The following is a 16,038-nucleotide window of genomic DNA, read 5'->3' on the forward strand; positions in this document are numbered from 1 at the left end:
TTTAAACAATATCGCATCTCCTCCATCTCCCTCCCCCGTCTATGATGGTCGGCTGTTCACTCTGTCTTTTAGTGAAGCCGTTCAGAACAACTATAAACACATTTGATTTCTGATGGTGTCGTACAACGAGTTGTACGAACCAGTTCTGAGGGACCATAAATTGAGCTTTAAGGTTAGATAACAGTGAAGTTACTAATTCCTTAATGTTAGGTGACCTTCATCGTTGGTTGAGGTTAGGGGTCGATCATAGTTACGGTTTTTGAAAAGTGGAGGAAAACTGTCAAGTTATAAATACTGTACGTCGTCTGAACTGCACCGCTGCTTCGGGTCATTATTACTACAGCTGCTACACTGCATCTGTCACTCAAACGTAACTATATGTGGTTTTTGTGTGACTGACAGTATGACCTATTGTTGTTTTTCTTGGGAGGACAGTCTTGTTATAAAGGTCAGGGGGCCCACAGAGGCTGCATATGTTCAGGTTTTTGTTCTACGCCGCTGCTCACACGTCAGACCTGAGAGCAAACATGAAGTCATCTGACTGAACAGAGCTGAAGCTGCGGTCGTCCTCTCCCTCGTAACCAACCTCCGCTTTATGATCAGAGATGATGTGTGCAGCGGACTCGCCGCCGTGTTATTAACGGACAGCGGGGGCTCAGCTGGGGAGGGACATGCAGGCAGATTTCGGCCTCGTCGCAGATTTGGCAGGTCTTCTTGTTATTGAATATTTCCATTGTCAGAGTAACAAAGGTGCCGTGATCACTGCTGAAATGCTTACAAAGGAAATGCCATCTTGCAAACAACATGCTGACTGCGGCAGTTTTGATGTGAAATATGCAATGATCAGAAAAGCACCTTTGTTTGCCAGCGATGAGTTTTTCTTTTTGTTTTGTTTTTTAAGTAAGCTGCTGGGAGCTTTGTGCTGTTTCTGTCATGGACGGAGTTAACACCACACATGTGAAAATAACACAGAAAGCAAAGTGACTCTCTGTGGATATCCAGGATTTTCTCTTCGGCCAATGTGAAGATTCAGGGGCTGATAAATGATAATATCATGATGAGGAATCTAGTTTAGTCCTGTTTTAATAGATAAAACTATACATATTGGTAAAAGATATGGAGATTGAGCTTTCAGGAAGTTGATTTAAGAGAAACTTTACTTCTGTGATTCCCAAACTTCTCTTGTCTGACGTACGACTCCGACACCTTCGCTCACGTTCCAAACGTGTTCATTTAAACGTCACTATCACTAAAATATCATCAGTGTTTTTCGACTGGAAATCTCCCTCCAGTGTCACAGTGGACGTTATACAACTGTTTTCACAGATTGAGTGAGACAACCGTGATTAGTAAACCGACTTTGATATTTGAAAATCAGTGGATTGTCCACATAAACACACAGATGTTTTGGGCAATAGTAAAATACCACAAGAATATCAATGAACGCTCGTCCTACTTATATGTAAATTTATTTATTTTTTAAGGCTTGAAAGATTTAATATTAAATAATTTCTTTTTATTATTAAATAAAGTTTTTTCCCATTTTAGTCAGAGTTGCTGCTACTTTTTTTGCTTCTAATTCTGTACCTGAAATCATAGAAACTTTTCATGTCAGTGAGCTGTGGTTCCTCTAATTTATAAAACCCTTTGTATGTTATATGTTTTATGGCTTAATGGCACATGATCAGTATCCATTTAAAAGTACAGTAAAACAGTGTGTGTGATGTGCTCAAATGCATTCCTCTGTGTGTGTGTGTGTGTGTGTGTGTGTGCAGTGATTCATGTCTGTCTGTTACAGATATCTATCTTTGAGAGGCTTTGTGCAGGTTTTGTTTCAGGCTTTAGTTCTCTGTGTGGAAGCTGAACACTCATCAGTCTGCAGTGATGGAAGAGAGGAGCTTTCAGAGGTCAGATATGAACACAACAGAGCTCTTCAACATCGGCTGGACATGACAGTGAGCGGGATAGTCATTAAAATAGCGCTGCACAGATTTATCATTTCACTCCTTTAACATGTTTGACAGAATAAAAGAAAAAAAAAAGGATGCAAGAACCGCTCGTACGAACAGATTCGTTCTTAAGAGACTCAAGTGATTTAAGAAACTTTGTGGCATTCATCAATTTTCTCGTATAGACGTTTCTTCACAAGGGGAAAACACTCGTTTGACTTGTAATTATAATGTCTTAATCTGAATGAATCTGGAATTTAAATATGATACTGAAATTAACTAAAATAAAGTATATGACTAAAGCAAGCGACTGCCTCCCATCACAGACAGCTTTGCTTTAGAAAGATGTTTTTTAGCATCTAACTTCACATCAAAGCATTCCCTCTTTATTTATGTCACACTACAGTGCTGCTCTAATGACACGTCGTTGTATTAATATTTTCTAATTGTTTCAGGTCATCGACTACTGACACTCCTCAACTTCTTATGCTTTTGTCTGCTGGTTTCTGAAAACAGAACTTGAAGCTCTGCGGTGTGAAATTCTTGTTCTTACTCTTTGGTAACATTTCTGTGAATGAAACGGAGCGGAACAGGTCATCGCAATTTTAGGGGCGTTGTTAGGGGCGGTTCGGGTTAGGAAAATATGATGGTTTGGGTTAAAATGATCACTTGAAACGTGGTGTGGGTTAAAGTTACTACTTCCTTACGAATCTCCTGAGAGTTTCGCAAATCTAGGGTCACCATCTACATGACCATTCATCAGGCTGAGATGAGTGATTTACAAGATGTTCAGGCCGGTAAGAAAGTTTGTTGAATCCGACTTGGAACACTCATACGAGCAAACCTCACAGAAAAAAGTCTTTTTTTTTCTTTTAGGATAGTTTTAGGATTAGAATATGAAAATGTTCTTGCATGAGGCCCAATGTCTTTTATATCCTGTCAAAACCTGGTGCCTACATTACCCACAATGCTACTGGAGATTGTGGAACAGGCTACAGAGGTCTGATAACCTCGCTTCTTTCTAACTCCACACCCCCAGATTTTTATCATTTTTCAAACTTGTAGTCGTCAGCCCCGACTGACGCTATCTCAAATGACATCACTTGAGGCAATTTATCAGATTTCACACAGCTTCCTCTGGAGACACAAAAGGCTTTATAGACCTACTACTTTTTACACATAGGACACCTGGAAACCTGCACTTCACCTTTAAGAGGTGTGTGTTTACACATTTTAATGTGCCACATTATAGAATAGTAGTATTGTATCATATTGTAGTATGTATTTCTAATTAGCTGGAGGTATTGTCCATTAAAATTGTATAACAGGACATCCCAAACATAACTCCAGTTCAACCAACTGTCCAAATCAGCCCACAAGGTATTTTAAAGGTATACTATGCAGGATTTGTTGGTGGGTGTTTGTAAACACACAGCAACACACAACACCAGACAGAGAGAGAGAGAGAGAGAGAGCTAGAGAGTGAACGAAGAGAGCGAGCGGTGCTGGTGAGAGCAAAGCCGTAAATCAGATGGCGATTACATTCTAAAACACAAATAAACATGCCCACACCTTCGCACAACCCTGCGGGAAGGCGTTGCATTGCCGGATTTTGTGTGAATGCAGAGCTGCATCCTGTCCGCTGTGATCAGCACTGTGTAGTTTGACAGTGTGATCTGAGTTTCGTAAGCCGGGTGTGTTGTGCTGGACGGACTCATTTGCATAAAGTTAAAATTGATTTGTGATTATGCAAAGTCAGATACAGCGATTGGTACATCAACTGTCCATACCGTATCCATCATGCACCGTGCGGCTGGATCCACTGCTCTGCATAGAAAATGAATAGGATCCGTCGACTTGACATCTGTCAACCGATCCAGTGTGTCTCCACCTTTACAGCTGTAGAGGGTATAAATATACCCGCAAACTATCGGAAGCCCTTGCTGGAACCAAAATACAATTTAACCTCTAATTCTGTGATTTGTGCATGACAATACCAAATGTGTGTCTGAGTTACCCCGTGTCTAGACTGCAAGCATAATGTGAGCAGCACGTTAGCAGAGCAGCAGCAGCAGTGAGTGCTCTGTCTCTGTGTCTACACTGGGGGTATTCAGGTGCAGTGTTGAGTGTAGGTCACCTGTGTTTTGGAAGCGCTAATAGCACTTAATGTGATGGAAACTCCATGCAAAGATGCACACAGAGTCAGAGTGGGTAGGGGGAGGATGTAGGGGATGGAATCGATTTGAGCCTATGACTGACAAGCAGAGGCCTTATGTAGGCTAGTTGTCAACAAATCAATAACTGTAATTGATGAAATCATAGAATAAACAGAACCAGAGAAACTCAAAGCATTACACAAATATGACCCCTACAGTGTAAGAGGCATAAATATATTTGCTTTTTTTTAGGTATGTAATAATTTGAAACAAAGATAACCTACATGTTTTAAAATCTGTTGCACATGATAACATTACACTTTTTATTTGGATGTTACACATTTCCTGTATGTCAGCTGTAAATTCACACAGCAAAACTGTATAAAACTGGTAAGTTACAAACAAAATGTGTGCTTTGCATTGAATATATTAACATTTAACTACATCTTAACATCAGAGCTACACACTATTTATGTTCTTAAATAATTAAGCCATCCTGTTGTTCCTATCTTGCATCAAATCAGTGAATCAGCAGTGACCACCCTCTTAATTATTATCATTCACCACATTAACAACAAGAGGGTCTCTCTGGTCTGTAAGGTGACAAACACCTGAGCTTTCTACAGGTGTCTTTTCCTTCAGTCCATTATGTACTGAGAAGGACGAGCCTCCACCCTGAATCATACAAACATCATTTGTCTTCAGACTTGTGGAGAAAAGCTGTGGACTTTGGTTCCAGTGGTAAACAGTCTCTGAAGTCTTCTGTGGTGGCTCGGGAAGTTTAACAGGACGAGTCCCAAATCCCACTGATGACCTGTCTACAGACAGTCTGCGGCCTCTCCTGCTCGGGGCGCTGTTCCACATGTGAGTTCCCATATGAACCTGTAAAAGGGCAGTCAGTGGTTACCATTTTGTACATGCTGATATCTCTAAATGCCTTGATCCCACCTGCCTTTAAAACAGTCCTATAGAAATCAATTCATTTCAATTATTATTATTGTGATTAAGCCATTTTATCTTGGTGGTGAAGTTATAACACAACAATTTGCAACTCCCATATGGTCTAGCGGTTAGGATTCCTGGTTTTCACCCAGGTGGCCCGGGTTCGACTCCCGGTATGGGAAGTGGTGTGTCACTGTTGGTCACTTTACTGTGATCATAACTTAAAAAGTCCTCCAGCAAATGGTCACACCATAAATAGTTCTTAACATACCATATACATTTGTTCGTTTACAGGAAACTGGTGTGTCCAGACAAAGCAGCGACTGACACGGTTTGAGACTGAAGTACCCTAAATGGCCACTAGATGGTGGCTCCAATTGACTCCCATTCAAAGAATGTCAATTTCTTGCTAGAAATACTAAGTCAATATTGTTTTCTCAAGGGGTCATTCTGGTCTCAATCGCTAGATTCAGGCCCTCTAATAAGTGTGCTGAATTATTGATCTGTCAATAAGATTTGAAGACTTATAGTAGCTTTGATGTCTGCCGTGGGGGCGTTGATTGACAGCTGTGATTGACAGTTGGCTCACCTGCTGCTCTCCCCGGCACCAGGAGTTGCGCTGAGTCAGACTATTGTTGCAATATTTCTGCAAGTTTCAGGTTACTTCATGTTAACACAAATCGCTTCTGTCCGAGGTAGCAGGGCATGTTTCCAGAGCTTGAAAGGCAACATAGGTATGTTTTCATAAGTATGTTTTAATCAGTGTATAATCCTGTGAAAGTAATAATCATTATGTTTTCGTTACCATAGACTGAGCCCTTTATATCTTCATAGGGAACGGGTCCCCTTCCATGGCGGCCGCCTTGTTGCACCGCCATGTTTCTACAGCAGCCCAGAATGAACAAACCAAACACTGGCTCTAGAGAGGGACTTTCATGTTTTTTGCAAGTTTCACGGCCACCATAGGTTCTCCTACATGCTTGGAAGGGGTATTCAGTTGGTTGCAATCTGCAACCTCATCGTACCATGCCGCTAAATCATACACACTAGACCTTTAAATTTTTGTGTGCCCAGGCCTTTAAGATGAGTAAATAATTCCGCCGTGGCTGACATTCACCTCCTCAAAAATGTAACTACAGTTCACAGCTACGGTGCTTACAAAGAGGAGTGTGACTGGTTAGTTTGGGCTGCTTGTTTTTTCTCCGACAAAAATCTGATGCTGGTAGAGATTGCGCTCTACCGCACAAGACATCTTGATAACGGTTAATAGTACATACTAACACAGTGACTTTGACTGATCCCTGTACAATGCAATGTTCATATCCATCCATTCCCATAGCAGGAGTTGAACTGGGTTTAGCTGCCTTGGTGAAAACCAAGAATCCTGACCGCTAGACCATATGGGACTTAAAGGTTCTTAGGTTATATTTATTAACACTCTAATGTCAGTCATCAGTATCTTTTCTACATATATATCTTCTTTGCCATACTGGGAGTTGAACCATGGCAGCCTGGGGAAAAACCCAGAATCCTAACCACTAGACCATGTGGTCCTTTATATTACAGGGATTTATACTCTAACAGGTGGCCAGGCACATCCTAGGACAGAAATATTTGTCAAGCAGAACTGTTAAACTCCTAAATTGGTTTAATTTTGATAAATTAGTTAATTGAAAACCAGGAAAACCAAACCAGGAATCCTAACTGCTAGACCGTGTGGGACCTACCAGAATTGCAATTCCTCATTTTTAAAGCATACAGTAACTCTTCTCCAAAGTTTAACCCTAACCCTGGCAGTCACATGGTCCATATTTAAAGACAAGGAACACCATATTTCATTCAAAGGTGCAATCAGTAAGTTATTACCTGCTCTTTTCACAAGCTGACTATGATTTATCATCAGAAGGGTCAACAAATTTTGTTGTTCAGTTTTTCTTCAGTGGCTGCTCAGATTTTCAGTTTTCATACCAGGCAAAGCAGATCTGGCCCTGTGTACGTGCAAGGAATACTCTAATTTCTCAGGGATCATGAACTACCCAATTTGAAATGCACACGGTTTGTTTTTACAAAACCCAAGTGAACATTGGTGCAACATTTGAAAGGTGGAAGAAGCCTCAGAATCTGAAAAACTTCAATCCTGAGATGGCATTATATTTCAGGGCAGGACAGGTAAGCAACCAATGATTTAGCTGACATTAGCTCTTTTTGTGCCTTGTCTTACAAGCCATTAGTCATTTCATACCGACATTAAACACAATAAGCACTAAATGTGAGGCAGGCTTTGTTTGTGCTCAGTGGAAGAGATATTTTCCTGAATAAAATGAGTTAAGTCATCTAGATGTACACACTGTAATGACATCCAGGCAGCATAACCCTAACCCTAACCCTAAACCTAACCCAACAAATAAGTCTGATATTTATTATAATAAATTAGTGACAAAAACTATTACTACATCTGGAGTATTACAACTAATGGGTTAGCTTAAAATTTGTAAATAAAATCCCAATGTGTAACTTGAATAAGTAAAATAAATCGGAGAACATGTGTTGCCGATGTTTCCTGCATGTTACCAAAGAGCCATACTTTACTGATAATACCTCTAATGCAGGAGAATGCTTTGTGATGTTCATGAAAGCCAAACTGTATAGGTGAAACAAACCTTTAGGTTTCCTTTGGTAGTAAAAGCTCGTCCACAGACGGTGCAGGCGAATGGCCTCTCCCCGGTGTGAGTCCTCTCATGGATCTGCAGAGCACTGGAGGAGGAGAAGCTCTTCCCACAAGTGTTGCAGTGGTGCTGTTTGGGTGTCCGTCGAGGTGGTGCAACAGCACATACGTCATCACAGCGATCCCTACTATTAATAACAGAGGGGCTCAGGAACGCTGTCACCTCTGTCTTCACAGTTGGTGAGCCAGTGGATAACATGGAGCCATTATGGTTTGGTGTTAGGTTAGGATTGGAGGGTTCAAAGAGACGTGGTGGGAAGTCCCTCATTTGATGTGTCAGCATGTGTTGTTTGAGATTCCCCTTTGTGGAAAAGCCCCTGTTGCATGTTGTGCAGATAAAAGGTCTCTCCTTGGTATGGCTTCTATAGTGGATATCCAAGGCACTTTGACAGGCAAAATTCTTTCCACATATGTCACAGTAAGTGTTCTTAAAGATCCCCTTCTCATGCAGGTTGTGAATCAAGCTTGGAGAATCGTCTGCGTGGCTAAATAATTTTAGGTCAGTTGGTGCTGTGGCAGATGCGCAAAGCGTTAAAGTGGTTGAGTTGAGCCACGTCTGGAACGGTTTGTCAGGTTTTAAATACACTGAAGCTTGACTGCTCGGGGACATAGACTGAGTGGAAGAGGAACTGTCAGACATTGAGAATGTGCCATTGCATTGACCGCTTTCAGCAGCCTGTTTGTTGTTTGTTTGACAACCTTCGTCTGGTTTCTCTGTCTTGATCCATTGGAGCTGGTAACTCGTCTTCTTGAGAGCATCAAAAGGGCTTTTATCAAATGATGATGGGACCAAATGGATAGACAAAGATTTGAATCTAGACAATCTGTTGTCACAAAAGCCCTCATTATTGTCATCCGAAATGTTGTTTATGTGATTCAGTTTTGTTCTGTCTCTGAATCCTTCATTACAATCTGCTGTGTATTTCCGATCTGTAAGGTCTGCACTGGGTATGTGACCTTCCATATGCATGTGTACATGTTGCTGTAGGACCACAGCATTGGTGAACTTCTTTTGGCAGATGGGACACGAGTGCTGGACTCTCAATGGGATTGTTGCACGGTGAACAGCTTGGTGTGTCTTCAGGTTTCCTTTGGTGGTGAAGGCTCGACAACACACTTGACACTGGTACGGACGCTCCCCTGTATGTGTCCGATAATGCATCCTCAGGGCACTCTGACAACTGAGTATGCGATGGCAGATGACACACTCATTTGGGTCCGACACACTTTTGTTAGAGTTCTCTGATAGCAGCTGGGGTTCAGGGTTCTCAGAGCGTTTGAATGAATGAAATCCTGAAAATGAGGTAGAATCTGGGTGGGTGAATAGTTTGGGTATAACATTGGCTGATTCCACTGACTTTGTGGTCATCACTTTTGAGATAAAGTTAAAAGATGGGTTTACATCTTCACTTTTAAGATTCATTGTTCTTTGTTGGCTGCTCTCAAATGATTCAGAAGTTATTTTAGGGTTTGCTGTTGAGGTGGAGTCAAAGCTTCCTGATGAATCAAAGTAAAGCTCACCTTGAGCACGGGGAATTGGTACTGAGATAGGCTGCTCTTCTTGCTTAAGAGCCTTGAGAGATGACAGGTTGGTTGACTCTGACTGTTTCAGGGAACCAGAGGTAGTTGTAGCCAGGGATGGCAACTTATCCAGCCAGCTTTCTTTCTCTGGTGACATGGACATACTATGACTAATCCCAGCATTGGTTCTGATACTATTTGGGTGCTGTGGAACTGGACAAGGGTTCATTTGGATGTGTGGATATCTCTCTTTGTGCTTCTGGAAATGAACCTTCAAATTCCCGCGAGTGGAGAACCTGTTTCCACAGATGTTGCATTTATATGGCCTTTCTCCAGTGTGTGATCGCAAATGAATTTGCAAGGCACTGTCACTCCCAAGTACTTTGGAACAAAACCTGCATGTGTGTTTAAAGAGAGAGTCTTTTGAACACAGTTTGGGTTCAGAAAGCTTCAGATTCTTGAATCTCCTCTGATGAGCCAAGGCTGCCAGGGCATCCAGATCCTCCACAATTGCACTGATGTTTGGTATTGAATTTGATGCTGTTTGTTCACTGCTAGATGAAGGGTGAGGTAAGTATGTGCTCTCTGAATTTTTGCTGATGAACTGATTATTGCTAAACATCAAAGAGGACATCTCGGTTTGGGATAAGAAGTTCAGTTTGGAGTCAGAAGAACCACAGTGCACATGCTCTTTTTTGGGAACATGCTTGTGAACAGCTGAAGTTGTGAGCTCACTGACAGGTTGCGAAGAGCTTTTTGATGCATCTCTGCTGTCATGTTGACTTTGCTTCAGTTGCTCGTTGGCTGCAAACTGCTTGAAGTCACTCATGTTAACAGACTGAGTGGACAAACATTTGGCTATCCCTGCAGCTGCAGCTAGCTGTTGAGACAGATGTGCACTGAGAGCCTTGAGCTGATTGGTGGATTTTGAGGATGACAGCTCTTTGGTGCAGATTACCAGAGTCTCCGGTATCTCGGCTCTGTGAGAAGCAAACAGCAGAACCTGGTGACGAATCTGATCAATTAGCTGCAACTGATGGATTTGCTGTATTTGCAGGGCGAGTAGCTGCTGCAGCAGAGACGAGATGGCAGTCTTACTGTGGAAACTATCTGAGTGAGTCGACTGTGAAAACTGAGCCACAGCCACTTTAGTGTTCTCAAGGTTTTCAATGATGACGTTGCTCTTCATCCACGAGTATCCTCCCTGGTCAACTGAGCAGCCATGTTGAGGTAAAGATACTGCTGGGAAAAGTGAGGTACTTCCCTGGTTACTGCTGGTGCTCTGAACACTGCTGTGGCTACTTTTGCTCCTAAAACAATCCATGTCTTCTGCACTTTGATTGGATCTGTCCTGTGTTGGCGTGTTGCAGTGTTCAACCTCAGAGTTATGGACTGTTTCACCCAGCTCCACTGCTGTGCTGGCTGGTAATGAGGCTGCAGGGAGAACGTTGCTGCCGTACAGCAGATCCTCGTTCTCATTCACAATGAGAACAGGAGGATTTGGAAAGCAATCCTTTTGATGCTGTTCCAGGTCTGATAGCGAGCTAAACTCAGCGCAACATCGGCTACAGACACGAGCAGCAGGATCCACTGCAGGATGAGCCGAGCTGAGAGAGGCATCATCTGAAAGAGATTCAAAATAGAGGAAAATCATTATTGTGATGATGCCACTGCATGTTTCTAGAGTATTTTAAAAACTTTCATAAATGTCACTGTATCATCAAAAACAAACTGTTAAGTTCTATGAATTCCTTCAAATTGAATTACAATTGAAAGAGTGCAAGCTACTCATGAATACAAATCATTTTTCAAAAAGAATCTCAAATTTCTGTCTTATTAAAGTTTAAAGTAAATTACTTGATAAGTAGCAAATACAATGTTTCAATTTAAGATTAGCCATAAAACATCACAACCAATTTTCCACTTGACTGAACTCTGCAAGTGGCCAAAATATTTTAATTAAGAATTAATGAACATATTAAAAATTATAAAAGTAGCCTACATACAGTACATACAATAATTTAAATATGTTGCAGCGTTAATTCAAACTTTAATTCAACAAATGTAACCCTCATTAGAAAATGAGCTGAAATATGAAATATTTAATAAATCAAGGATACAAAAAAATCTAACAGAAATTCTATAGAAGCATTAGATTTTTATCACATAGTAGGATACTGTAATACTACTGTATACTAAACTATTGATATCACACTACTGGTCCAATATAATAAGGATATTATTGAACTGATTATCCCAAGACAGACCTACTATTCATGAATAAATAAACATTAGAAAGTTTAAGAGTTTTATGTCACATCGCCTGTAGTGTTTTTCAACTTCTGTTAATAAAAACATAATTTCTCTAAGAGTCACATGACTGTAAACTTCACAGCACTTTTCCTCAAAGATGGAGAATAATATTATATATATAAAAGTGACTTACCGATGTGTTCAGTGAGAGATAAACCACCGGACTGGACGTGCTGTGGTTTGAGTTGTTTCCTCCGTGACATGTTCCCAACTCTGACTCAACTGAATGAAAAGAGACGGAGAGACGGAGAGAGAGAGAGAGAGAGAAGGGGTGGGGGATTCACAGAGAGGGGAGGGGGAGAGAGAGAGAGATTCAACAGATAATACAGTATTTGTCATAAATAGACAAATGTGTATTTACCTGCTGACCATGCCTTCTACACACACACACATACACACACACACACACATACACACACACACATTTATTTATCTCTGTGTTAACTTGCGTTCAGTTTCTCACTGAGGAAATATTTGAAACATTAACATCCACTTTCCCCTTTTGTTTCACCTTAAAGGCTTTTCTCATTGTCAACTAATCTCATGTTTAAAGCCAAACCAACAATGAACTGATCTATACAAGTATTATGTTTGTATCCAAAGTCTGATATATCTTATTCCTCTGTGCCGTAGACCTTCGTTGTTATCCAAAAATGATCAAAAACACATCAGTGAGTCACACCGCTGCACTGGGTGACACGTTCTTTCATCACAAAGAGTTTGGTCATGCTAGTTTGTTTAGAAATGGCTCCAAAGACTAATAACAGCGATCACATTTTCAGTCTCTGGAGAGTAGTTCCATATCACCACATATCCATATATCAAGTTCTTTGACAAAAATGTACAATGTGGCACAAACAGTGGTGGAAAGTAACTAAGTACATTTACTTATTAAGTACTGTATTTAAGTACAATTTTGAGGTACTTGTACTTTACTTGAGTATTTCCATGTGATGCTACTTTATACTTCCACTCCACTACATTTCGGAGGGAAATATTGTACTTTCTACTCCATTACATTTATTTAACAACTTTAGTTACTTTTCAGATGAAGATTTGAAACAATGGATAATATAACAAGCTTTTAAAATACAACACATTGTTAAAGATGAAACCAGTGGTTTCCAACCTTTTTGGCTTTTGACGTCTTGCAAAAAGCAGTGTGTAGTCGGGGTCACATTTCACATGTCTATGAGTTGTTAACAGCTCCACCAAATAGTGATTTATGTGTAATTATGTACTTTTACTTGAGTAAAATTTTTCATACAGGACTTTTACTTGTAATGGAGTATTTTTACTTTGCTGAATTGGTACTTTTACTTAAGTAAAGGATCTGAATACTGCTTTAATCACTGAGCACAAAGTGATTGTGAAAGAGGTTGTGATAAGTAGCACAACAAGCTATTGATGCACTTAAAATAGAAATGTGTCCCCAAATGACAGCATTACAAGTAGAATTTTACAGTATTACCTTCAAACAAAAGGGAATGTTTGGAACAAAAGGGAAGAGGAACTTCAGCATTATAATCTGGTAATTTTGACTTCCCAGAATTTCCATGTCATTTTGAGGGTATTACACTGATAGTCTCCATAATATTTTGAAAACATGAACCTATAATACCTCATTATTATCAGGTTATTACCCCATTAATGTCACCATATTACATTGTTATCTTTATACATGTGTTTGTTTTTGGCCCATCATTACCCTGTTCTATATATTTCTCTCTAACATTACCTAGATATACCCATTGTTAATACCAGGCTATTACCTGGTTATTACTCTGGTAATTACCATGATATTACTTTATTATGTATTGTAAGAACTTTACCTCACTATTACCTTGTTATTACCGAGTTGTGAGATAAAGTGCTACCAAATTTCTATCTAACATGCTTATATTCCACCAAAAAATCTTCCACTCTTTATTTACTGTCATACTACAGAAGTGAAGATTATTTATCCTCCAAAGCATCTTTAATGTCAACATTCCCAGTTCAGTATTTTTTATTGAACACCACTAAGGCATTGGTTAAAGTTTATATCTTAATATTTAACCTGAGAGTTTTTACTTTACAGGTGAGGGCTTCACTCACCTCCTCTTATGCAAAGTCATGTGAATCAACAGCACGATAACAGTCTGACAGATGGTCTCTGATTCATTCTTCAAATACACAAATACATCTCTGTATGACGGGAACTGTCTCAGGTGTGTGTGTGAAGTCATCCAGGTGTTCTCACGCACTCTTCAGAAAAGGACACACTGTCATTAGATATGAGACTTCTTAGCAGCTCAGACCCCTCAGGGCCCTTAGCAACACTCTACAGTGGCCGAAACCACAACACTGAGTCATGTCAACACTGAGGGTCGTCTGTTCAGTCAACTAAACTCTGCTTCCTGTCTTCTGAAGTGTGATATAACATCTGAGGTTTCAGTCAGAATGAGTGAATGATCTGGAGGAACAAAGTTTCTTCACCTGTTTCAATGACAACAAAGAATAAAGAAAGTCACAGGTGGCGTGACAGATTTATCCCTGAACAGACACATTCGTAGGGATTCTGGGACTGTAGAGGTCGTTTTTTAGCACCTCTTTGCAAAAAAGGCAGTAAGTACCAAGGCACAATCCAACAGAACATATAGACGTAGAAGTGTGTCCACTTCCTTGTTACATTTCATTACAAAAGTGTCGACAGATAAACTCTTTTCACTCACCATCACTTTCGCTTCAATTTGACCTTTTCATACTCAAACAACCAACACAATTTGATTTTGCAAAAAGTTTACTAACATTTTTGGACATTTAGTGACATAATTTATCTGGCACCCCTATTGGCAGTAATCGGCGACTGCTATGACCAAACCAGCATCTAACATGGCCGAAGTGACATCTGTAGGTATGTTTACATGCTATTTAATGTGCTGCAGCTGAGTAGTTTATTGGCTATCTTGCCTGCTAACTGACATCAGTGGTGCATTTTTCCCTGGTAAATATTTGTTTGGTGGCTCATTTGACAAGCTAAGCTGCAGGACAAGACACATGTTCATGTTTGTTAGTTAGCTAAGACGGAGACTTTAGCATCAAAGCTAATGTGGGTTGTTGTTCAGAGTCTGTGGCTCTTGTGTTGTGTAGCAGGATGCAATCAGGCTCAGTGTGACCGTCTGCTCCGCCGATGACAGAACGACACGTTATCACTTCATGCAAGATTTGATTTGCTGTATTTGCTGTATTGAAATAAGGACTCTTTAATGGAAATAAGGTATAACTAGGGGGTGCCATCATGAAACCAAAGAATTGAAAATATAAATTTTTCCCTTTTGGTTTGTGATTTTTTTTCTCAAAGGAGAAAACAGGACAACTGATTTACAGAGCAGCTATGTTGCTGTAGGAGACAAAAATTTGTTGGACTTAAAGTTACTCAGTTACTTTGCAGTATTGAGTTTTGTTGACATCTCAATTTAATTATTAATCACTTTTGCTTTGTCTTTTTTTCATATAAACAAAGCTTTTTTTACAGAACTAAGTAAGAAACCTGCATCCTGTTCCGTCCATAACAGGACTAAAGATAGGACCATAACTTAACTCTAATATTTACTAAATATGCACTGTACAATAACAGTAATTTACTGATAAATGATAAATTATATGATGTGAAGTTGTGTTTAGTGTGACATCATAGGAGTGACTGTGAGAGTCAGTCGATTTGAGATGAGGGTAAATTAATTTGCCGGATGTTTAGAGACTAAACTGATGCAGCTCTGCAGCTTTCAGCCGCTTCTCTATAAACTTTGACATTTTTAGTCACAGCACTGAGCGGCATGAGTAACAACGTCCGCAGTTTAGAATAAACATAAACTCAGAGATCAACCAGCAGAACGAGAGCAGTCTCTGTTTTTATAATGATAATGATTCTCACAGAGAAGAGCGGTGAGGTGTCGACACTGTCGAGTCTATTGTGTCCAAGTTAACAGAGACAGATGAGTAATGCAGGACAATTATATGCTTAACAGAAAATGTGAGTCACTGCTGCTGATTTCATCCAAACAGCTGAGAAACGCCTCAGACCGACGCCTCTGCTGAGAGCAAAATCCATCTTGCAGCTGTTTCACTTATAGTTCATTATAAAATAAACCTTATAATTAAATTAAGCATATAGGAAGAATGACAACATAAACACAAAAAAGAGCCCAATACTTCTCATTTCATTAAATAAATGACTGATCACAAAAACAGACATTTTTGTACCTTTTGGGAATAAAAGGGAAAGCTATTGAATTTAACATTCTTGTATCATAAACTACAAAAACTAGACTGTCCTGTTTTGTACCTGTATACCAGTTAATAATTAGTTAAATATAATTATGCTGTCAGTAAATGATGGATAAATTAATGAATAATTAGATTCATAAAATGTTTTGAGGATGTTTTGATG

At 39.9% G+C, this 16,038-nt stretch overlaps 1 protein-coding gene and 1 non-coding gene across 2 annotated transcripts; one reads left to right on the top strand and one right to left on the bottom strand.

Moving 5' to 3' along the window:
- Positions 1 to 4,352: 4,352 nt before the first annotated feature.
- Positions 4,353 to 11,047, bottom strand: sall1b (spalt-like transcription factor 1b). The gene is made up of 2 exons (XM_067590775.1): positions 7,708 to 11,047; positions 4,353 to 4,987 (listed from the first exon to the last, which is right to left on the bottom strand). The coding sequence occupies exons 1-2, from the start codon at positions 10,945 to 10,947 to the stop codon at positions 4,652 to 4,654; spliced, it is 3,576 nt and encodes a 1,191-aa protein (XP_067446876.1). The 5' UTR covers positions 10,948 to 11,047; the 3' UTR covers positions 4,353 to 4,651.
- Positions 5,158 to 5,229, top strand: trnae-uuc (transfer RNA glutamic acid (anticodon UUC)). Its single transcript has one exon. It is a non-coding gene; the product is annotated as a tRNA-Glu (tRNA).
- Positions 11,048 to 16,038: the final 4,991 nt, after the last annotated feature.

The sequence above is a fragment of the Thunnus thynnus genome, chromosome 5, assembly GCF_963924715.1.
Source record: "Thunnus thynnus chromosome 5, fThuThy2.1, whole genome shotgun sequence".
Taxonomy (NCBI): Eukaryota; Metazoa; Chordata; class Actinopteri; order Scombriformes; family Scombridae; genus Thunnus; species Thunnus thynnus.